Below are 24,789 nucleotides of genomic sequence, written 5' to 3'. Positions count from 1 at the left end.
AATGGTTTGGGTCCCAGGGACTTCCTGAGCCCAGTGGGATTTCTTTGTATGTAGTAGCCGTCAGCAGATTTCCTTCCTGAGAGCTTTCCAGTTTTCCCCTAAAAGTTGGTAGCATCCTGTGGTGAAAAATTTCAAAAGTAGAATGGAAAGAAGTATTTTCCTTCCATAAAAATAGATGTGAATACAAGATGAAGTAATTAATTTTTTAATTACAAGAGATGCTGCTTTCATTTAAAGAGAAATAACTGAAAGCAGCAATCTCTTTTATCCCATTTATGCAAAGTGTTACATAGTGATTTGACAAATAATGTCTTGCCCATGCACATGTATACAGTAAATAACAATATTCATAGGCCTTCTGTCTGCTTTGAATTGCTTCTTCCTTAGCTTTGCATGCTATTTGTATAACAGACTTTCTTGTTTCTTGTTATATTCTTTTCTAGTAATATATAAAACCAGTTTGCTGCATCTGCAGCCCAGGCAGATGACGATATATCTCCCAGAAGTGCGGAAGATTTCAATGGACTACATTAACATGCCTGTCTTTAATCCAAATGTTTTCAGCGAAGACGAAGATGATTTACCAGGTAAGGAGGAGCTGGAGGGCTGCCATATTGGGGGTTAAGCTAGATGGAGGTCAGGTTGGTTGTGTCATGGTCCCCTTTGGTAAACACACAAAGCAAAATATTGTAGTCTGATGGGGTCCTGTAGAACGGAGTTAAAATAAGACTAATTTGGATTATGGGCATTGTTTTCTATAATGTGTGGAAAATATAGTCCATAAAGAGCTCCTTAGTTTCAAATTCATTGGGAAATTAGTCCTCTGCTTGTTCATCTTAGTTTGCTAGGAATTCTCCGCAGACAGAAGCCTTGCATTCTGCATCTTGATACGACAGAATTGTAATGTGTTGGAAACCCAAACAGGTTGTTCTTGAGACCTGATGGCATCAAAGCACAGATAGAAGCTTGGGTTGGAGGGCACATTCCCATAAAACTCAGCCACCCTTTGAGGAGAGATAAATGCTCATTTGGATTTTTATCACTACTAAGAGGCTAAAGTAGCAAAGTGGTTGATAAACAAAGCAGGATCAGTAAGATTTTTTTCACTTCACTGAGATGTAAGGTAGCAGAAGATTTAAGCAGTGCGGGGAAGGTTTGGGTGCAGGTGCTGTGATGTGGGAGGTTAAAGGACTGGAAATACTCAACACCTCCTCCAATCAAAACAAAATCATCATGCCAATAAAGATAACAATAGAAAATAAGATAAATTAATACATTTTCAGAATTTTCATATCACTGAGGGATTCCTGTTGCCAGGTCACAGGTTTTTGGAACTGTGAAAGTGGCTGTCATGCCAGTACCCTTTAAAGAGGAAGGGGTGTGAGCACTGCAAAGCAATTAAAGACTTGTGCTAAAGTCTACTGAAACAAATGGAAATGTTCTCCGTATTTCAGACCAGGGTTTCAACTGCTGACAGCAGCAAAGCTTTTGTCTGACCCAAGGATCAAAATAGTCCTCTGGACATCTAAAGAAATACTTGTATGTTTCAAATTAAGCCCATTTTTTTCACAATCTGGGGGCCTTGGCTTGCTTTATTTCTGTCTATGTGATACTCACCTGTAGGATCTGAAGAAAGTAATAGAGACATTGGTGACCGTATATATATTATTAATAGGAAGCACTCAACATTTCCTATTGTGAAACACGGTCCAAGCTGTCAGAAAGCAATATAAAAACTACATAGAAAATAAGAAAGTTAATACAAAATTTTCACATCTCTTCCTGAAAATTGGGTTGAATCTGCACTAAGAGATGAAATGGTGCTCATAATTGCAGGTACACCACATAAACAGAGAGAAAATTATTAGAGACTCTTGTAACAGCTCTTTGAAAGGGCTAGTAAAAGAATCATACTACCCTGTCCTCCGTAATAGCCTTCCTCTTATCCACTTTTTCCTTTCTAGTTTCTTCTGGAAATTTATTTCTGACTTAGTAAACAGTGTCTACTTAAATCTTCAAAAATGTTTTTGGGGATATCCTTTCTAAAACCTGAATATAAAGGAAGAAAGTACCATATACTAAAGGAAAAAGTATTGCAGGATAAATAATGATTATAGGATAGATTAAAAAAAACATAGTAGAAGGCTGCTCTTGGGCAGTGCAGTGTTCATAGTGAGGTACACTTGGGACAGGTGTTTTTTAATGTAGTCAGTAAAGATTTGGCAAGACAAATCCACAGTGAATTGATTTAACTTACAAAGTATGCAAACTAATCAATTTAAAACCATTGGAGAAATGAAGAAAACATTGAATTTAAACACTCAGGAGTATTAAGCAACACCACAACAAATGATATTTTGTTGGATAAGGCAAAATGACAGCAACATTTGGGGTTGCTCAAGCCAAGCTAACAATTAAACCTCAGGCTCTGGCAGCTAAATTGCCAAGCCTGCAGGCATCAGGGTGAAAGCATGGCCTGCCAGCCAAGCACAGAACCACAGAACTGCTTTAGGGTCAGTTAAGTTTGGCTGTTGGTCTTCCTCTGAAGGAATGAACTGAACTACCCATAAGTATTTGCCAGTGTAGCCACAGTGCTATCTGTACACCTCCCACATTCGGGACTGATGCTGATAAAAAAGCCTGATGTTACTGAAAATGTAACTGTAGGGCATAGGTAGATGATTAGAATTTTAATTAGCCACTGGGCATTTAATTAGGAACTGGTCAGCATTTGCAGGAGTCCTGACTAATGGATCTCTTACATGATCTGGTCTTGCAAATCAGAGGTCTCCATAGATTTTTGCACGCATAAATATGGATATAAAACTCGATAAACACTGGATATGACACTAGATCCTTGCTTTCTTTTCCTTCCACAATCCCACTGATACAACTCAGTTATCAGTTTCCGTGGGTTTTTTTACAGAAAGTTTAATAAAAAATAACTTGCAATATGCTTGGAAGTTCTAATATAGTATTTACTGTTTGCCCTCTTTATTCTGTTTTGTTCCTTCTTGACTTCTGCGCCTCTACTTTGATCCAGTGTCCTCATTTTCCTGCTCCAGCTTTTCAGTGGTAGTTCCTATTGGAGTCAACTACTTTTTGAAAAAGGAACTGCAAACAATTGAGCACCCTTCATGCACCTGCTCAAAATTATGAGAATTGCTTCTTGCCACATTTTCCCTTTTTCTGTGCCACCACATGTGGGAAATTTTTCCTAATAAACATATGCTTCTTTATACATTTCTGATTGCAACCTGTCCAAACATGAATGCTGCAGTCACCCTGACTACAGTACCCACTTCTTAAATCTTTTTTGCTTACCATCTATTTCCTCACATTTTCTCCTTACAAATCTTCTGAGAACTTTTATAAGTTTTGTCTGCATTTCATTCCATCATATTCCTCTGTTTCAGCTTCCTTCCTTTTGCATGGCTGGTGGTTTGTCACCCACTATACTCAGCTTTTCCCAAGTATTGTCTATGTTCTCCAGCTCTCCCAAGCTCATTGAGTCTAGGAACCTTATACGAGATATTATACATTGTCTTTAGTGCAGGTCTTCAACTTTCTTAGCCTCCACTTCTTTTATTTGTTTTGTTCAATTGTTTGTTGATGTATTTACTATCAAAAGTCCCTCCCTGAAAAGCAGTGAGTCCTGATTTAGCATAACACTGATTTGAGCAGAAGCAGTTAAAACCTGATGATGAGTGAATGCCAGCTGATATCGTGACAGTCCATGGGGATCGTACTGTAGGCTGAAAGCGCGCTCAGAACTTGACCTGTGAAGCGTCACTCCCAGGAAGGGGCTTTAAAGTTGACCACAGCTGTTCCAAGTAGCCCTTGTGCGATAGGAGTCACGGGAGACGGGCTGGTTTACGTGTTCCCCCTGAGGTCTGATCCGCCGCTTTTGGGAACAGGTAGCAGCCCCTCCGGGCGCAGCAGAGTCCGTACAGGTAGCAGATAGTTCGAAAGGCCTCTCCGTGACTGGGGCAGCCCCCGGGCCAGGCCCGGCCGTGGCAGGGGAGGGGTGCTGGGGCGGGGAGCGGCGGTGACGCTCTGTGTTGTCCCTTGCAGTGCCCGGCGCCCCCGGCGCGCCCGCCAGCAGCCCGCCCTGCACCGTCAACATCCCCATCGCGCCCATCCACAGCTCGGCGCAGGCCATGTCGCCCACGCAGAGCATCGGCCTGGTCCAGTCGCTGCTCGCCAACCAGAACGTGCAGCTGGACGTGCTGGCGAACCCGCCGGCCGAGGCGGGGGGCGAGGGGCCGGGGCCCTTCCCGGGGGCTCCGGGCCGCTTTCCCGGCCCCGGGGCGGCGGCGCTGGCCGTGGGGGAGCTGGGCCGCCCCGCCCCGCCGCCGCTCGCCCCGCCGCCCCCCGCGCCCCCCGCCATCGCCCTGGCCGACCTGCGGGACCACGGCGACCGCGAGCATGAGCCCCCGCCCAAGGCCAAGGCCCCGCGGCCGGGGCCACCGCTAGTAGAAGGGGACGCCGTCATCTTCGGGGCCGCTCAGGAGCTGCAGCTGAACAAGATGAACCCGCCGCCTCCCTACCCCGGCACCATCCCCGCCGTGCCCGCCCCTGCCCTGCCGCCCCCGCCCGGCCCCCCGCAGCCGCCCCTCGATCTCTGCCTCAAGAAGGGGGAGTTCTCCCTCTACCCGGCGGGGCACTACCAGACGCCCCTGGGGTACGAGCGGATAACGACGTTCGACAGCAGCGGGAATGTGGAGGAGGTGTGCCGTCCTCGCACCAGGATGCTCTGTGCGCAGAGCACCTACACCCTGCCGGGCCCCGGCAGCTCCGCCACCTTGCGCATCACAGCTGCCGAGAAGAAGATGCAGCAGCCCTGTGCCAGCGCCACCTTGAACCGGCTCACGGTCCCCCGTTACTCCATCCCAACCGGAGACCCGCCGCCCTACCCTGACATTGCCGGCCAGCTGTCCCAGGGCAGAAGCATGGCGCAGAGGCTGGACAGCAGTATCATTCATGCTACTCTGCGGAGGAACAGCAGAGAGGCAGCCCTGAAAATGGCTCAGCTGATGGATGGTCAGAGAGCCACCTTGCAGCTTCCCCCTAAGGCCAAGAGCAACATTGTGTCAGCACAGTACCAGCAGAGAGTGCCCACAGCCTTGTACACCTGCAGCCAGTGCAGCAGTGGCGGCGCCGGCAGCAGCAGCAGCAGTGCGAGTGCTGGTGTCGCGGGCAGCATCGCTAGTGCCAATGCTGGTAGCAGCACTTCCAGTATTGGTGGCATGAGACCAGATCTGAGCACAGGGAGTGGCTCCCAACACAGCTCTGTCATTGCTCACTCTGTCAGTACTTCGCCTCTGGCCTCCCAGTCCTCCTACAGCTTGCTGAGCCCACCTGACAACTCCCGTGACCGAGCGGATTATATCAACTCCGCTTTCACGGAGGATGAGGCCCTTTCTCAGCACTGCCCCGTGGAGAAACCAGTACGGCACGTACCTGTGTCCTTGACAGAGGCTACCCTTAGTGTAAAACGGCCACCACCGTACCAGTGGGACCCTATGGTGAGCGAAGAGATATGGGTTCCTCAGGAAAGGACACCTCAGAGCTCAGTGCCCAACCCTCTAAAACCTCCTCCACTCATCATTGGTCAAACTCAACATCTGGATATGTCTCGAGTGCCATTTGTTTCCCCCAAGTCTCCAACCAGTCCCACTGCCACTTTTCAGACAAGTTATGGGGTTGGAGTACCTTACCCAGGAAGCTACAGTGCCCCACCCCTTCAGGGAATGCAGGCCCCCTGCTCCCCCAAAGAAGCTCTGGCCCCAACACAGTTTGCACAGCAGGAGCCCACAGTTGTGCTTCAGCCAGGTTATCCATCCAACCTCCCCTATTGCCCTTTGCCACCCATGTACCCGGGAAGTAGCACTTGCTCTAGTTTACAACTGCCACCGATCGCCTTGCACCCGTGGAGCTCCTACAGCGCCTGCCCACCCGTGCAGAACCCCCAGGGCACCTTGCCCCCTAAGCCGCTCCTCGTGGTGGAGAAGCCGGTGATGTCTCCCCCGCCTGCAGAGCTGCAGGGCCACGTGGGCACAGAGGTAATGGTGGAGACAGCAGACACTTTCCAGGAGGTGCTCTCCTTGACAGAAAGCCCTGTTCCTCAAAGGACAGACAAATTTGGCAAGAAGAGCCGCAAACGCCTGGACAGTCGAGCCGAGGAAGGAAATGTGCAGGCTATCACTGAGGGCAAGGTCAAAAAGGAGGCAAGGACACTGACTGACTTCAATTCACTGATAGCCAGCCCTCGGCTGGGGAGGGAGAAGAAGAAGGTCAAGAGCCAAAAAGATCAGCTGAAGTCCAAGAAACTAAACAAGACAAATGAGTTTCAGGACAGTTCAGAGAGTGAGCCGGAGCTTTTTATCAGCGGAGATGAACTGATGAACCAGAGCCAGGGCAGTAAAAAGGGTTGGAAAACTAAAAGGAGTTTGAGGACAGCCAGTGAGCTGGATGAATTCAAATGCCGGAAGGCCAGTGAGAAGGAGGATGGGCGACTGGGAAGCCAAGGCTTTGTGTATGTGATGGCCAACAAGCAACCACTATGGAACGAGGCAACGCAAGTCTACCAGCTGGACTTTGGAGGGCGAGTGACCCAGGAGTCGGCAAAAAACTTCCAGATTGAGCTGGAAGGGCGACAGGTAGGAAGGAGTGGCACACTCTTGGTGGAATGGGGGCCAGGATGTGGGAAAGCTATGCCAGGAATAAGCTGTCTCTCATGCTGCAGGGTGCCTCCTGCTTGTGTCAGCTGTTCCCATGAAAAAAAGCTTTGCCGTGTGGTTGATAAAAAACAGCTGTCGAAGGTCTGAGTTCAGCATGTAGGGTGAAGTTCAGCTGTAAAGTAAATATACAAAATATGTTCGGTCTTACTGCAGTCAGGCATGAGAACAAGGGCCTCCTTTAGTCTGGCTGGCTCTCACTGCTGAAGGTTTTGTAATAAACACAATAGCTCTCCGCAGTGATAGCTGCACTTGCCATCAGTGATGGTTGTGGATGGCAGCTAATTGAGTGAACGCTGCTCCCTTCTTGCCCTGCTCACAAAGGTTAGCCAGGGAGCAGGTAGCTAAGGCAGTTAGCTTCCCTTCATGCCAAAATTTCCATTTGTGAGCAGCCACCAGGCCCCTGGGGCTGGCTCTCAAATGCTAGAGGAGGGAGACACGGACCCACCCCAGAACAAAGTGCTCCTGGGCCACTTCTGAACCGCCCATGGGTAGAAGGGGCAATGGCTCGTTGAAAAAATCAAAACTTTTCATTTTGGCCAGAGTGGTTGTTGCTACTACTGCACCAAACCCAGGCTTGTAAGTGGTGCCAATTAGCAGGATGCTGGACTGAGACTTAGGAGATTCGTATTTATTTCCTTGTCCAGCTGTAAGTCTCTTTTGGTTTACTAAAGATATCAAGGCTCGCAACTTCCTCTGATTTGAGTTGGGAGTTAGATGTCTTAAGTATCCAACATGCATGGCCAGTGGTAGTCTTTTGGTTTTGCTTGTATGAAACAACAGCTCAAAGGCAGCAATCAGAGCCATTTGTATCCCTTTCTTCTTCAGTTAAATGGCTGTGTGTATGTCCCCGTGGGCAGCTGTGCAAAACCACCCAGCCAAGGGATTTTTCTTGCTGGGGGTGATAAAGCCTGCCTTGACTTGCAGTCAGTACCCATTCTAGCTCAAGGATCTTTGCTGTGGAGCAAATAAAATCTGGATTTCTAATGAAGTGAATGAGAAAACAGTAATAATAGGCCAAACTTCAGATATTCCCTGTGGAAGAGGAATGAACAACCTGACTAGTTTTACTTTGTTTGCATTTCAAACAGCTCTCACTGCCCCTTTGCTAATTCATTCTTGATGTAATTATGTGCTAGTGAAGATATTTATGCAGAGGGAAACAGAACTGCAAAGAATGAACACCTTATCAGCTATGAAGTGCTAGAATGAGGGATTGGTTATTCCCCTTCCCTGCAAGCTCCTTTCTTTGAAAACAAAATCTGTTTCCCTGATGGGTTGATGGTAGTGTATTTCCAAGGGAGAGACTGATATTTTCCTGGAGGAAGCATGATGCTGATGTACCCCCATCTGCTGAAGTAATTGGTGGCAAGCTACTTAAACCAGTGCTGTGTGCAGTCTAGCATGTTTTATCAGTTTTCTCTATGGAGTCAAATATTGCTGTCAAGTACTCCATGCAGATGAAAAGTACAGTGCTCTCACTATCCTTTGGCATCATACCCCATTCTGTCTGTCGCTCCAATCATATTAACTGAGAAGGGGAGGTGTTCATACAAAGGAGCAGAAGAATTTCGCTCTTATTCTCTTCTCTGTTTTCTTTTCTCTGATTCAGTTTTTTTTTACCTTGTTCTCTTTTCCCTTCTTTTTCCTCTTCCCCTGCTTCCCAGGTGATGCAGTTTGGAAGAATTGATGGCAATGCTTACATTTTGGACTTTCAGTATCCATTTTCTGCAGTGCAAGCCTTTGCTGTTGCTCTGGCTAATGTGACTCAACGCCTCAAATGAAAAAGCAGAGACTGGAGAGAGGAAAATGTAAACCTTCTCATAAAGTCCAAACGGGAAAATGTCAGGGCAGCCTGCTTTAGGTGTGCAGAGATGCCTGGGAGTTAAGAAGGCAGTAAAACTGGAAAAGTCTCTTGGTGCCCACCAGAAGGGCATTAACTCTAATCAGTCACGGGGTGGAGGGTGGGGGGCTGTTTCCTGTTTGTTTGTTTGTTTGTTAGCTTGTTTGTTTTCCGGTTTCTTTTTCTTTTCAAGCGTTGTGCTGGGTCTCAGAAAGAGCAAAGGGTTGAGAACCATTCAGTGTTACGTGGAGAAGTGTGGCTTTTGGCTTGTTGTGGTGGTTCTGCTGTGTGTGCTACAGTAGCTGATGTAAGCTCATGGGGGGATTAAAACAGACTGCTCTTTTTGATGGACTGCCTTATCTCATGCTATTCTTTTTAAAACAGGGAACATTACTTTTTTCTCATCCAGTGTGTACTTCTACTACTAAAACATCAGTGATATCAGCAAAAAAGTAAAGAAAAGAAGCTATAATACTTGAAGATGTGTTTCTTCTCTGATATCTGCTAATAACTGAGCACCACAAGTTCCAAGGAGGTCTATGTAGGTAAACTAATTTCTAAACAGTGACATATTACTCAGAAGAGAAAAAATCGTTGCCAGTGGGTGTTTGTCATGGTTTAGGAATGGTATTCTCCAATTTAGTGTTTCCACCAAAACACTCCAAACCATGCACCACTCGCTCACTGTCTCCTCCCCTTTTCCCTTCCCTGTGGTGGGATGGAGAGGAGAATTGGAGACACAAAAGGTAGAGATCACAGGTAGAAAGACGAACAATTTACTGCAAACAGCACTGAAATAATAAAACAAACAGTAACAGCAGCAATGTTAATAACAGAGTGCACGAGAGGAGAGAGATTCACACGCATGTGCTCACCACAGGGGCGCTTCTGCCAACACCTGACCGTGCTGCCACATTGTGTGACCTGCATGGAATCCCTTTCCATGGCCCCAGAAAATGATGGGAGGTGGTATAGGGTAACCTCTGGGTTCTAGCCATGCGCTCTCGTGGCTACTGCAAAAGTTAACTCTGTCCTGGCTAGAACCAGGGTTTGAAAACCCACTGTATCAAGGAAGTTGATGTCTGCTTGTTTCATATGCTGTTAAGGGGGATAAACATCTTTCAGTAGGTTACAGAAGACAGAGGAGTAAATAGTTACAAGCATTGCTTCTTTTGTTGCTGGCATAAACATCTTTCAGTAGGTGACAGGAAACTGGAGAGGAAATAATCATGAGTGTTGCTTTTTTGTTCACTATTTTCAGCAGTATTCTGTCAGTTGGCCTGTAGCTGGGAAAGGTACAGTGTGATCAGGTGTACCTGTGAGGCCGTGCCTGTGCTTGCTCCTCATTTCAGTGTGTTTACACCATGTAAACAAAGCTTTTCCAGCAAATGAGAAAACACAGTGTATTCAGTCCTCTTAGCAATCAGTATCAATCAAGTTCAACAACAGAGCTTGAATTAGGAAGGAGACAGAAGTGTAGCAAGTCATTACAAGAAGAAATTTCATCAGAGAAGCAAATTCATTTCAGGAAACAACATTATGGCCGGCTGGAGAACAAATGGGTTGAAAGAGAAAGGAAAAATTGAACAGAATCAAATCTTTTGTCACCTACCTTGCTACTTGCTCCAGCTAAGAGCAGGAAGCCAGTGTCTACATGCAGTGTGGCAGAGGAAAGCTTAATAACAGTGCAGTTCTCTCTGGTGCACATGCAGACCTGTTGAGCATTTCAGAAGGTTGCTTGCACAGAAGAGTTTCTTTGTTGTCCATGTGGCATGTACATGTTTATTTGCTTTTTCTCTTTCCTCCTTGTCAGCATTTTGCTACAGAATATGTTTTGATATGGAAGTAGTTTGACCAGTAATACAAAAAAACCCCAAACTATTCATATAATTATTTGGACATTACATAAGAAGACATCACAGCAGGTTTTTTTTTAAAAATTGATCTTTAGAAGTTAAAGGCCCACTGGGGAAGATTTGCTGTTTGAGATGTCAACAGCTGCTTTGTCTTTCGTCCATGGTTTAGCTTCTTTACTTGAAAAATTCAGTATAAGTTAAAATAAATATGTGATTTTCTCTCTTTGTTTTTCTTGAGTCCAAGTAGTAGGGCAGATGCATGTTGCATTTGATTTATTCTAGAGGAACATTTCACATAAGACCCTTCTGTACTAGAAATTACCAGTGTGCAGTGAGCTTCTAACTTGTGCTCTGCTGAGACTTCCAGAGCTGTACAGCACAGAGGAGCAATGCCAGTAGAGGAGTTTGAGAGTTGCCAAGGGAGGTGATGAGTTAGATCAGATAATGCCCCACAGGGTAGGTCCAGGAAAAACCACCTGTGAGATGTGATGTCATTGGAGGGAGGAAGGAGAAGTAGGAAGGAAGGAGCGGGGCAGTAGATGGTACCATGCCTGTATTATCCCAAAGCTTAGCTGCTTCTGCTTGTGTGTGGGAATGGTCACCCTTGGCATCTATCAGATTGTTGTTTTCTTTAATTAATTAGTTTTGTTTCCATTAATTGTCTGGGCCCATTTGTGTTCTTTTTCACGTGCTTGATTTGTTCAACAGTTTGAGTGCCCATGCATACAATGTGTGTGGAGCAGAGGAACTGAAATAGATTAGGTTCTGGTCCCTTGAAAATCAATGGAAATGTTTCACTTGTTGGTTTTTATTGAGGAAACACTATTAAGCCCTTAGTCTATATTGAGCTATATACTATAAAAACAGTAGGTGGAATTCTTAGTCCACCAATTCCAGTATACAAGGAGGGAAGTTGGCTGATGAGAGGCCTCATCTGCCCTAAGCTATGTGCTAACCAGCTGTACCCTAATTAGTGTTTGACAGGCACACAGTGAACACTGTAAGACAAGAAACATACTAAGGCTGGCTTGTTTGCTTGCTGAGGGAAGGGCCACTTAGTCATGTGTCAGAATTACTCAGCTGGAGGAACATAACCAGCTGAAATTATTAGGATGTGGAAACAATGTGAAAGTTCTTTTCTGAAGAAAGTCTAATCTAAATAAGGACTTCTGCTTGCAGTTTCTTTAACCTTCTGGAGAACAGTATTCCTCTTCACTTTGTTCATTGCCAAATTTTTCCAGTTATTAGTAGTTTTATTCTAATGGAGAACCAAGAATTTAAACCAATAAAACAAGTAACAGAATTATTAATTTGGTTTCATTGGTCCAGGTCATGATTGCATCCTTATGGTGGCACTCGCAAAGAGCCCTGGCATAGAAAGAGCTCTGGTTCCTGCCCCAGCAAAGGACAAGGAATAATTACCAAAAAATCGGGAAAATAATGCTATTCCCAACATCCTTTCCATTTACTTGTTAGAAAATTCTATAAGATAAGATAGTATTTTTTCTTTTTGAAAATAATTTAGCTGAGTCTCTTTAATTAATTATTTTAATATATAGAGAATCCCCAATATTAGAGAGAGAAAATACTCTCAAATATATGGAATTTTAATGAAAGGAATGGTAAATACATAGAAATCTGAGTGTGCAACTGGATCCTAAATTATAAAAAGAACAAGTGAAAGTCATTTTATTTTCAATTGAGATACAACATAGGAAACAAATTTAAGAGTGTCCCCAATTAATCACTTAAATCCTGAAGACTGCTATTGCATTCAGCCAAAAGATAGATGTTACATTTTCTATTTTGTTAGTAAAACCCAGTTTTTCTGTAGGTAGCTTAAGTTATTCTAGGAAGAATGTAGCAAAGTGTTCAGAAATATCTATTTCTTTTATACATGCAGTAATTTCCACTAGTAAAGGATGTTTTTTCCAAAGCTTATTTTTTCAGTTGTGCAATAATTTTAACAGTCTAGGGAGTTTGTTTTGTTTCTGTTGTGTTGGTTATTCATTTGGTTTTAGCTTGGGTTTGATTTTTCTTTAGGGAGTTTTGGGTGGTTTTTTAAAGATAATTTAATGCAGATTTCCTGTTAATGTTCAAAAAAACCAAATTACTTTTCTTGCATAATGTAATGAGTGATTTAGGGATTATTTTATTACTATGTATCAGTGAGTTATACACACTTATTTATATTTTAAGAGCATCTTTGTAAACAATTGTCTGATAGCAGGTGTATTTTGCTGCAAGAAATTAAAAATGTGTATAGGAAGACCTGGTTTTGCTGGATAATATGAACAAACTTCATAATGCAGGCAAAAAAAATTTTTGGCAGCTAAAGGCAATGAGTTTGTTGTGGAGAACTGTGCAGACTACAAAGAGTCTCAGTGAGTTCTTTGAGACCTGCAGAAATCTGTCCTCTGTTTTCCTTCTTTATTTGTAACTATACTTTGGTTGGGAGTGGCTTAAAAAACAGAAGGCATGGTTTGCTTTCTCTTGAGGTCCAAAACAAGCTGGGCTACGTGATGAGAGAGGGTATGACGACACGGGCTGTTTGTAAGGAGGTCGCTGTAGTTTTGTAGGGTTTGGTGACGGCATAGTTCAGTGCCAGGTGGAGGTACAGGCAAACTAGCTTGGAATGAGCTGAGGCACAAGGAATCGTGTAGCAGTAGAAGCATTTTCCTCTGCTCAGCCTAGCAATGCTCCTTCTTCAGCTGGGCTCAGCTGGTTCCAGCACCGCCACAGTGCTTCTGGCAAGTGCTGCACGGAGCTTATGGAGCTGTGCCCTGATGTTGCCTGCAGCAGCTTTGCCTCTTCAGGATGCTCCATAGGAGACCTTTGGAGCAGGTGTTCCTCCACTCATCCTTCCAGGTGTGCTCCAAGAGCAGCATGAAGCTACCATGGAGTTTGGCTGCAGCAGCTTTGGACAGAGAGAGCCCCAATGCCATCCAGCAGCCATAGTGTCCATCTGAAGTCAGAATCTGCTCTGCTGGAGTTGCAAAGGGATGAAACCAAAAACCTGATAATTTTGAAAAAATAATGATGATATCCTCAAAATAGATCTCAAACAGAATCTAAAAATTGATACTTAAAGTCTGGTGTAAATGGAGTGGCAAATTTAAGCTTTAAACAGTAAGAAAACATGTTTCTGCAACATTCTAAGAAACTATGAGAAGGTGGGGGGTGACCGAGGAAAAAAAAGGAATTATCACATTAGCAATTTTGCACTCAGTTCCAGAGACTGCAGTAACATGTGCCATGGGCTGCCTGAATACCAGTAAATCTGCACACAGGTTCATCTCAGTTACAAAAGTTCCTGTGATGCAGCCACAAGTAAAACAGTGTTTTTATGAAGATGCATGAAGGTCTGCAGGTGTCAGACAAGGATATCTAACTTTGCTGAAGCCTTCAGCCTCCATAGATCCAGGCTTTCCTTGATGTGTCTTTTTAATGTCCTTTCAGAAATTACAAAGTTTTTGGAGCTTGCCTGATTGTTGCCTCAGACAATTTCTGTGCATTTGCTTTTGCAGCCTGATGTGTGTGATCCTGTTACCTTGGTGCCCTCTTACCTCTCAGAAACACTTTACATCCTCATATAAAAAGAGCAGCAAGTGCAAAAACTGATAATGAAAGGGGAGAGAAGACATAATAAATTTTCATTAACTTCTAAGAATGTGTTTCCCAGAGCAACAATTTAGAAATTGCATGTCTGCAGGGCCAAAATTACTCCAGACCAGTAAATCAGACTTAGAGATTGGTAAGAGATGAGACCCTTGTGTGGCATGCTGACAGAGGGCCAACTTCCAGCCTCACTACATGGTTACACCAAGATACATAAGAGACCAGAATCCAGCCCAAAATGTACTTCCCCATTACTATGTGATTATAAGGGAAAGATGACTTGTATGACTCATACCTCCACTCAAGGAAATTATAGAGCATTAGCCAACAGCTGTGTTGACAGCTTAGTAAAACCAGCCCTGAAGAATGCTAGAAGTAAAACCATGGCCATCCTATTCCCATTTCTAGGATTCCATCACAGGACAGGAGGGCAAACTGTTTTTGTTATTTAGAGATTGGCATAATAGTTTTCCCAGTGTAGGAGAGCAAGTCAGCTATACTGCTTAAAAAAATGGGAAAATCCTTTTTTGTGTTCATGTCTCTTCCCCTTCAAGGCACAAAGCTTCATTAGCAAATACCAATTTAGAGTCTTGCTGCCCTCAGGAGTAGTCTGCAGGGAGGCACCACAGGTCCTCTTTACAGGATTGGAATTTATGTGCACCATTCTCAAAGGAATAAAATTAATTACTAGTTGTGAACACTGGTCTATGTGAATTATTTTGTCTTTGTATTTGTTAAATTTTCTTCTTAAAAAGTCCCACGGAGATGTTTTAAGGTGAAAAGACTGCTTTCCCTGTTGCCTGATATCACTTAAGATGTATCAGGAATTACTTTGGGCAGTTTGATTGTTGCTGCATCTAGAAAATTGTTAAGGCAAAAGCAATTAATGAAACAAAAGAATGAAATAAGATTCAGTGAAGCAATTCTTGCTAAGAAAACTAAAGGCTTCACCCTTTAACTTTTGATTTTGCAAATGAATCGGTAGCAAGAAATTAGTGTTTCAAGGCAAATTGATTGATTGTTTGGGAGCACTATGCAAGTGCACTGATTTGCTGACACAGCTGACTGCAGGGTCAAGAAAACATGAGTTTGTAGGACAAAATTAAATAAACGAAAACACCAAATACCTATCCAGAGTGTTCAATGAAAAAATTAGATGGTGTGATGTCAAAGCCTGCCAGTCTGTTCTTAATCCTCTGGTTTACAATTTTAAAATATGGACTGATTCAGCAATTCTAAATCCTGACAAAGGTTGTCTATTTTTGGAATTTTCTCTGACTGGCCAAGTGGATGGCTTAAGATACAGATAAAGATCAAAGTAATAATAAAAGAGAAACCTTTTGGAACAGTATGTAGATACCCGAGTTTCAAGTATTTCACAGAAATAATGCTCGGCCAGTAATTTTGACCTATGTTGTTTGAAGCTATTTGTTCCGAACTTTTCTAACTTTCCCTTTGTTTCTTTAGTTTGCTTGATACTTGTTTTGCCTTTGGTTGCTTTTCACTTCTGTTTCACTGTTTCAGCATTTACTGCTTCTTTTTCTGTTTGTGTGTTGTGTGTTTGGGGAAGGGTATGTCTGTTCAAGATCTCGTTGTTTATTGTAGATAAAATATATGGTGTTGTGGAATAGCATGGGGATGCATTTGGTTGAAAAGGCACTGTAGTGTTTCCTGAAAAAGAAGGGGAGTTGCATTTGTTTATCAATGCATTATTTTGGTACTATAACTTTGAAAGTGATTTGGGATTTTTTTTCCTTCTTTTTTTTTTTTTTTTAATTTTTCTTTTAAATTTAATAAGCATAGAGTCATGCAGGTGCATGCATTCTTAAGTGAGCAAGCCCAGCATGTTTTTCTTAAAGCTTTTGAAAATTTGGTACACCATTAGTGAACTTTACTTACCTAGACTAATTTTTAATTATATTTTTTTGAATCTCCTTTTTTTTTTTCTTCCTGAATATACTGTGGTATACTTGGTTTCCATTGTACTTTAAAACTACTCTGATCTGCCTCTCCTTTTATGTATCTTGTGTAATAGATTTCGCAGGAGGTGCCTAGAAAGTATTGTTGGATTCCCTATAAAAGTGTGGTTTGTCCAGATTCTTTACTGTCTACATGACTGAGAGATGGACTGATTGCCCTATTTTTCCTTGATGATTTGGAGTTGTAAGAGTTGTCCAGCTGTTGCTTAATAAAATTTTGCAGACTAGAAAGTTGCTGATTTGTTTCTGTTGCATTCTGCATCTTGTCAAGCACCTTAAATACTTTTAAAGCAGATGACAAATCTGTGCTGGAACAACCTGAACAATAACCAGCCAGATGCTGTTATGCTTTCTCTTTTCAGGAACCGTACCCACAAGTTCCACTGAACGTGGCATGTGTACCAGCCCCATCATATGTTGTGTCAGTCACATGGGAGGATGGATGGCAAAGATTTTGTGGTGGTAGTGTTCCTATCTGCCTGGATATCAGCTGGTTCTTGTGATATTTTTACCCTGCTTGCTTCCTTTTAAGAGGAAATTATGTTTGGGTTTGTGGTACTTCTCATTTTGTCACTGATGAATGAAAAACCTTAACGTCACCACGAGGGATTTCCTCTGTCCTGTCATCTTTAACAGCAAATGCTATGATGCCCAGTGTTTATTCTCTGGTTTCTTGGGAAAAAAAAAAAAGGCATTTTGGGAACAAAGGAAGCAAAAACAAAAAAAGGTGGTAAAGTAGCTTACCTTGCCTGATAAGCATCCCGGCTATAGCACAAATGAGAAAATCCTGACATGGATCCTCATAATGGACCCAGGTTACCACTGGAGTTTTGCAGGGGTCTTTGCTGGATCCTCGCCTTACACCATATTCATGGGTGGCCTGGAAAAAGTTTGAACATTGAGCTACGAAGTTTATTGATGATGTGAATTATTCAAAATATTAAAGGCAATGGCCAATTGTCAAGAATCTCAGAAAGTCTTCATGAAACTTGACAATGAAATGTCAGGTGAATCACAGCGTAGGTAAATGTGAAGTGATACATGGGAAAAAAACTTACTAACTTCACATTTGCAATAGTGATCTCTGCAGTGATCTGTTACTCAGGGGAGACCTTTTGATAGAACAATAGATTGTGCTCTGAAAACATCAGGTTGGTGCTCAGCAGCAGTCAAAAGAGAAAACTAAAATATTGGTAATGATTGGGAATAGAGCTGAAAGCAAAGCAAAAGATACAGGATGACTGTATAAAATTGCAGTTCATTGCACTTCACATACTGTGTGTGCAGTGCTGATCCCCTTGTCACAGGAAAGGGAGAGATCTAGAGAAGTTTCACAGAAATGCAGTAGAAGGCACAAATCAGCATCTACATGAGGAATGAGTGCGAAGTCTCAAACCCTTCACCCTGGAAAAGAAACAAAGGAATTGCTAGAGCGCCACCAGAACAGGAGTAGTGTTGAAAGCTGGATAGGGATTACCTGTTGTCTCTTCCTGCAGAAAAAACTAGGAACTATAAAATGAAAATGAAGTTAAATACTAGAGGGGCAGAAAAACAAAAGGAGGAGGTTCTTCAAGGAGGTGACTAGCCAAAGCCACTTTGCCAAAGGATGCTCTGATACAAGGAGTTCACAGGAATTCAAAGACTGGGAAAGTATATGAATGAGAGATTCACTGGGACATGAAGCAAACTACCAAATTTCCTGAGCTAAAAATAGTCAGATGCTGAGAGATTATTAGGGGAGATACCATATGAATTTTCTCTGTTGTCATTCTTCCCAAGGAAACTGCAAATGGCAATTGTAGGAGACAAAACACTGGGCTTTTCTGGAATTTCATTGTGAACGGTTGTCACTGTACATCAGCCTTCCTAAACCTGGAGTGTCAGGCTCTGGGAAGAGGAGAAAGGGAAGACTCCCAACCTCATGTCTGAATGCTTTGTGCTGCAGCTGTGAAATATCCTCTTCCAGCTCAGGGAAGGAGTGCTGGGGCTCTGCCAGTGTTCATTAAATCTCCCTTAGCTCAGCTAAGGGATATACCAGGGTTATCTGGTGAGTTTTCAGATCAAAATGAACTTCTACTAAAATGCAGAAATTATGAAATTAATTGTTGAGGTTGGAGACAGAGAAATGGAACAGCAATATAGCTTCTGGTCATGGCACTCTGCCTTGGCCTTTTGCTTTTTTGCTTTGGCTGTAGTGTCAATGTTTACCTGAATTAGTATCTGGCCAGGTGAGCTCTGCTGATTACCAGTTTCCTTTTAGATCACGGTTCCAGATGTTTTCAGGTTTTTCCTTCTTTGTGGAGGATATTGACTTAAAATATAGTCATCTTCTGCTTCCCTGCCCCTTTTTGTGTTAATTTGGGGGTGTTCTGGCAGCTACAGCACTGGTAATTGATTCAGTCACGGTAACAATCTGAATCTGCTTTGCTCAAGGGAACTGAGCAAGTGCAGTTTGGTTTGTTGTTCCAGCAGGTTAGTTTTGGAATGCCTCTTTCTGCTGTGTGCAACCAGCTAAATTAACACACGCTGCCACTTGCATTTGTAAATAAATGTCAAGCTTGTTGCATCACCTTCTCCACATGTTGGGACAGAAATGTGAATAAAAGAACGCTGGAGCTGTAACTGGCTCTGGAGAGAGAGGAGGCATGAAAGGAAGCAAACACATCTGGGGAGGTGGTTTGTTGTGGGGAGATAGCTACCGAAACATGCCTGCCTGGAAGTAGCAGGTGCTGCAAATGCAAAATTTATCAGTAACAGGGGCTGCAGCAAACAAATAAAAATGTGCACCTTTAGGAGAATACCCTAGGAAGGTTCCTGTGATTGTTTTCTTGCCTGGTAGAGGGACTAATAACATTTGCTTATTTGTATATGGTTGTGGTTGTTGTTGATAATAGTAAAATCTTGTTTTTATGATTTGAGGGAACACAAGGGCAATTTATGCTTACTGCTGCCTGTTGTAGAGGTCAGGATGTGCAGGCACTGATGGAACAATATTTAATTTTAAAATTAAAAGACAAGGCTTTTAAAAGACAAGCTGGTAATACAGCAACTATATATATAATTAAGTTTGTATATACCATTTAATAACTACTGGCTAGATCATGAACTTTTTCACCAGGACAGGTTATTGCTGTTGATGATCTCTCTCAGCAATGATGTGTTCCATCTTATATTGGCATTCCTACCAAAATAACTATTGATAATAAGATGGCAGTCTTTACTTACTGCTAATTTTTTCAAAAGCAGCCCAGGTTTCATTTTGCTATTTTAATGCGTTAGGAAGCTAAGTAATTACCTAGTTATGAGAGAGTTGTACAAGATCAGAAAAAAGAACCCCACAACCTGGAGCACTTCATACCAATCACAATCATCTCAGACCTTTCATCTTGCTCCTATCCATTATAGATGTCTATTGCATATCCTCATTTTCTGTTCTGTTTAAAACTGACAGATTTCAAATCTTTGTTAGATCAAAGGGAAATCTATTCATCTGGGGGAATGTTTTGCTTTGTTGCATCTCCTGATACTTTTATCCTTTCCAGCTGTTCCACATTTTCTGCCATGTATCACTTCCCCATGGACAATGTGGAAAGTTATATTTGAACTCCAGGAAGTAACATTTCTTTGTTCTCCATTCTCATTGCTCTCTGTGGTGATAGTCCTCTCTCTTAGAACAAGAGCTTAGTTGTTCCCTTTGTTGCACAGTTTTTGTGAGATTAATTTCTTCCTTTTTCTTTCAAAGCCATTTAGCTATTTTTAACATTTTTTGTAATCTGAAAGAATGTTTATTTTAGAGAAGAGTCTGTATAAGGCAGTTATAGACAAAGGAAGATGCTAAAGATGATTTTAAACATCATGGAGTTTTCTAATCGGCTCATGGAGGGGCAGCCAAATGCAGTCTCATCTGCAGAAGTCATGTAACTGTGACTTGACTTTTAAGTGACTTCTCTGTCTCATTTAGGATTTTTCTAATGAGGGAAGCATCCTTGTTTTCATCAGATCTATGAACATACCTTAGGCTTTTTGTCCTTGGGCCGATGTGGCAGCTAGTATCATCTGAGGTGGCAAACAGCACATATTGTCACTTGTAGTTTGTAAACAAACTTCAAACTTGTTGCATCATTTTAACAACTTTTATTTGTGTGGCTTAGAGAGTCTCTAAAGCCAAGATTCTAGTTTTGTTCATAAACCTTCTGCTAGTATTGCTATTTATATGATATTAATAATTTTATCCAAAGTTTAAACGATACACAATTTTTAGTAGATTTGTGTCTAAAGAACACAAGTGTGAAAAGAGAGAAGACACCTTTCTAAAACCCACAGCACATACATGATTCACAGTGAAAGTTCTGCTATAAACTTCAGAAGTTCTCGATGCTAATAGTGTCCCCTCAGGCCATAAATAGAGAGAGCATCATCTGGAGAACTGCCAGAATCCACAATTAGATTCCACTTTTGGAGATTATGGAAAACTCAAGCAAGAGTAAAATGACACAGACTGAGACACTTGCATCAGAAGCACTGCAGTTTGTTCTCCGAAGAGCAAGAAATGAGAGGTTTCTGGGAAGTCAGGGGAGATGTCGTGGGATGGGGGACCAGTAGCATATGAGGCAGAATGTCAAGTAAGGATAAAAAAAGCCTCCTGAGTGGAGGCATGAGCATAAATCACTTGTATTCAGATATATCAATGCAAAATCCACAATGATGGTCATCCATGACATCATCACTAGAAAGATAGTGGCCATCCAAGCTTTTGTTTTGCGGAAATTAAAATGTGTGAATATGAAATGTGAAAAGAATCGAAATACAGTGGTAGATGGTGAGAATGATGGCCTCACATCTAAATATTCTGAAAGAGAAAATGTTACATACTAAGAGCAATTCCCATCCCATAAGAAAATACCTTTTTTTATTCAAAGAAAATAAAAATTAACAACCTCAGAGAAAGATTCCTGGCATCTCTGAAGTTATAAGCAAGCCAATGAAGAAAAGATCCTAGATGTGCATCTGCATAGGTCTGAAAGATTGAAACATGAAATTCATGAAGATAAATCAATTATTATGATGTGCCAAAAGCTGTTGCAATAATCTACTATGTGTGGATTCCTGAGTGCAAGACACAGAGATGAAAATAATTTCATCAAAAGAATAGATGATTAAAATTATATTGACAACTGATGATGTCAAGTCATCAGTCTTTAAATTGGATCTCTATGTTCTTTTGGAAGAATCTTAGTGTGGCATGCAACTGAGAAGTAATCAGCTGAAGAAATTCAAAGAGCAAGATGTACAATGAAATTTGCTCTCAAGATTTTTAAGTTAGGCGATAATTATATGACTGAGTTAGTAATCATACAATGCAACTGACAGCCATGATTTAACTGATGAAATTAACTCATGAAGAGTTGGTAAATATGACTTCAAAATATCGGGGGGTGTTAAAACTTTGCTAGAAAAGTTTGAGGGCGCAGTGGTGCGAATGAGGCAGATGCTGTTAATCCATTTACTGCTCAGCCAATTTCCTATCTGATGTTGTTGATAAAATATTTAAATCTTACTGAAGTTAGGGAAGAAAAATGTAATGATACCAGGAGAAATTGTTTTAGACATGATTCAGCTGCATAGAAACATCATAACTAGGAATCCAAGTAGAAAAATGAGATGTTTTCAAGGATCAACAGAAAGAATGGAGTGGAAAGTACTTGGGAAAGGACATGGGAGGAATTTCCTAGGAAAAATACAAATTGTTGTACAACAAAGGGAGATTAAGGATTCCCTGTGTACTCTGTAGGCACTGGCAGCACTGGATTGTTACAAGTGTGATTCCTGCTGATGTCATTGTCTCTGTAACTACAGAATGAATTTAATCCAAAGAATGAAGTGATAGCTAAGTGTTGGCATCATCAGGCCATTAGTACTGACCAAATAAAGCTGCTAAATTCATGGAATGTTTGATACTTCCAATAGATGGCAGACGAAGGAGAAAGGCTCAGATTGGTGAAACAGAGGGTGAAAAGCATGTGTTCATTTCAAGAACAGAACTGTGTAGCAATGGAAAAAGGTTTTTAATCCCATCAGCAGCCTAATCCTCATCGAATTTGTAGCAAAACAACCACAATTACCACTGAGGACATATTTGTGCTTGAACTTAGCCTGGGATGCAGCGATTTTATATCTTAGCCAGAACACCTGATGATTAAAGCACAAACCTGGACAGGATTCACAGGCATCTGTGAAGTCAAATGCTCCCCTGAGGCTGATGTTTGTGGATCTGAAACAAGCTTATGTGTCTTGTTTGGGATGTTAACATTGCTGGGAGTGAGGAAAAGTTGGGAGGTGGAAAACTCATGCAGGTGTAGTACCAAGAACTGGAGAGTTCATCAGATGTCTTTGAAACATACATGACGTGAAATCCTGTGGTGTCGCTTGGTTTCTCGTGCTAACCTTTCTTCCAGAAGGGGTGAAGTAGGTCCCGGCTGTCTGTGGGCATGCGCTGTGTACAGTTACACTGGAATTTGGAGGCAGTTCCCACCGTGCAAACCTCTCACTCAATCCTGTAAGGTGTGGCAAAGCAACTGGCACCCAGTAGGATGTGGACAGGAAGTGGATGTTTGGATCCTCCCCACCATGGCTGCCCATCACATTTATTGTCAGGTGTGTAGTCTGTGCTCATTGTACATGTCAAAATTGGTAATGCCGCTGCTTGAACAAAGAGCTATAAACTGCAGTCCTCTGCAGGTGCAAGCTGCAACTCTTTGCCTAACAGAAGATAAAAATAAATATTGAATAACATAGTTTCATTGAGATTTGTAAAAAATACAGGTGAATTATTTTGTTTGAAATAGAAACTTACAAGGGTTTTATAGTTTATAAATATGTTAAGGTAAAACATTGTGTTGTCTGTTTAGGATGCTTTTAAACAGTAAATGTATATAGTTTTTATTTTATAAATTATCAAATTTTTACTGATAAATATATGAAGCTTAAATGTCACAGTGCAAAAAATATGTTGCCCACAGACAGGGCACCATTTTTAAAAGCTTAATCGTTACTTTGAAGCTCCCAAACGTTGTAGGGCCTGAAATAAAAGATCTGGCAACACAGATGTCTTCAAAAGCATTATTAAAGTTAGCTTCTTCAAATGACACCAGCATCCGAATTTTCTGACCTTGATTCATTGACTCTGTGAGCTGAGTGCTACTCCCAGGAGCTTTACACGCAGCAAGCTCACCAAGTTAGCTGGATATTCCCCCCAGGTGCTTCCTTGCAATGACTTTTCTAATGCAGTGACACAGAGAAGCCCTGTAACTACAGTTATCTCTGCTTGACTCAGAGTGATTGAATGAGCCAGCTTTTCAGCATTCTAATAGCTTCCCTTTTATTGCCTTGTTCTTTATTTCCCCGGATGTATTCATCGAGCCAATTGAAAAGGAAAAAAAATCAAAACCAACTTCAACACAATGTTTTGGCTTTCCAGCTCTGTTACACAGAGCATACCAGAGAGTCTCAAAAGAATTTGATCTATTGGTGATGGTAAGGCTGGAGGGGGTGGCAAGCGTGGGCAAGAGCTTTTTGTGACATCACAAGAATGAAGAGAAAACATCCACAAAACAAACAGCAGTTCCTGAGGTGCAGCTGTGGTAGAAATAGGAGGGCAGGACAGTTCACCCTAATTCATTGGGCCTGCATGAATTCACTGAGAGGGGGACTTTCCTGTGGAGCAGGTGATGAACAAAGATACAGACTGCAGCAGTAGAGACTGAACATAACCTTTGGAAAGCCAGAGATCAGAGAACTGCAGGCTGCAGCAGTGTCATACAGTATGTCACAAAAATAAAGTGACACAGATCCTTGCTGCAACAGAAGTCACATGGGACTGCAAAGCAGTGGGTTTCAGCAAACTAGCGGGAGGAATACTCATTGTAATTCCCTGAGGGACCAGACAGTACACCCACAGGCAGCCGGAAGAGACAGCTTGAATCATCAGAGAATTTGGAGTCTTGAGAGCAGTGCTGAGATGTGAGAAAGCAAACTGTTGTGCTGGATTGCTCATGGTACAGATGCAACGAGGAGTACCCAGAACATGGATTTGGTGTAAACTGGGATCCAAAGAACTGTAATTTTAATACTTCACAGCTCTCTCTTGTGGACAGCAGTAACTGTATGGAATCCTACTATAGCTTGACACATACTGTACAGCCCCCTAATTAAATGCTTCTAAAATTCCTTTCTCACATAAGAAAAGTACTGTGGCATTAGGCAGTGTATCAAGAGATTCAAAGTTCTGGAGCCAATTCAGCAGTTTTAGCTCTAAAGAAAACCATCTCTCTCCAAAGTACATGAGGTACAAAGTACATGAGCTAACTTTGAGAAAAAATGTGGGAGTCTACTAGCTCTACTTTGTCACCCTGAGCAATGCAAGATGGTATCACGTACTACTTACTGTGGGAGAACATATTGCTAGACTTGAGCACAGTTAACACCTTCCTTCCTCTTATGCTCAAATACATGGGTAAATCAAGCACAAAATTAAGTCTCCTGCCAAACTCATTCCTCAGTATAGTTAATGACTTGCAGTAGTAACCAGAACTGATCCAGTTCTAGCATCCAGTTCTAGAACAGTTCATCCTGTTTCAATCTTTTTTGAAGAGTTGAGACTGGACTAGTTTGCCATTAAGAGTGGCACAGTGCAGGCTGAAGAGAATTCCAGCCAACTGGTGGGCAGTTCTAATGTATTTTATACAGCCTGATAT

At 42.2% G+C, this 24,789-nt stretch overlaps 1 protein-coding gene across 7 annotated transcripts in view; it reads left to right on the top strand.

Annotated features, from left to right (window-relative positions):
* The window catches only part of TULP4 (TUB like protein 4), a 159,202-nt gene extending 142,935 nt beyond the window's left edge, over positions 1 to 16,267 (top strand). For all 7 annotated transcript variants that reach the window (XM_066179023.1, XM_066179017.1, XM_066179019.1 and 4 more), the window contains 3 exons: positions 444 to 587; positions 4,075 to 6,662; positions 8,408 to 16,267. In XM_066179023.1, coding sequence (XP_066035120.1) covers positions 444 to 587; positions 4,075 to 6,662; positions 8,408 to 8,524 — 2,849 coding nt within the window. In that variant the 3' untranslated portion in view covers positions 8,525 to 16,267. The remainder of the gene's footprint in view (positions 1 to 443; positions 588 to 4,074; positions 6,663 to 8,407) is intronic.
* Positions 16,268 to 24,789: the final 8,522 nt, after the last annotated feature.

Source organism: Chamaea fasciata, unplaced genomic scaffold (genome assembly GCF_029207755.1).
Source record: "Chamaea fasciata isolate MVZ Bird 193981 ecotype frontalis unplaced genomic scaffold, bChaFas1.0.hap1 SCAF_3, whole genome shotgun sequence".
Classification (NCBI taxonomy): Eukaryota; Metazoa; Chordata; class Aves; order Passeriformes; family Sylviidae; genus Chamaea; species Chamaea fasciata.
The sequence above is the reverse complement of the archived record's forward strand: the minus strand, read 5'-3'. Positions and strand labels throughout refer to the sequence as shown.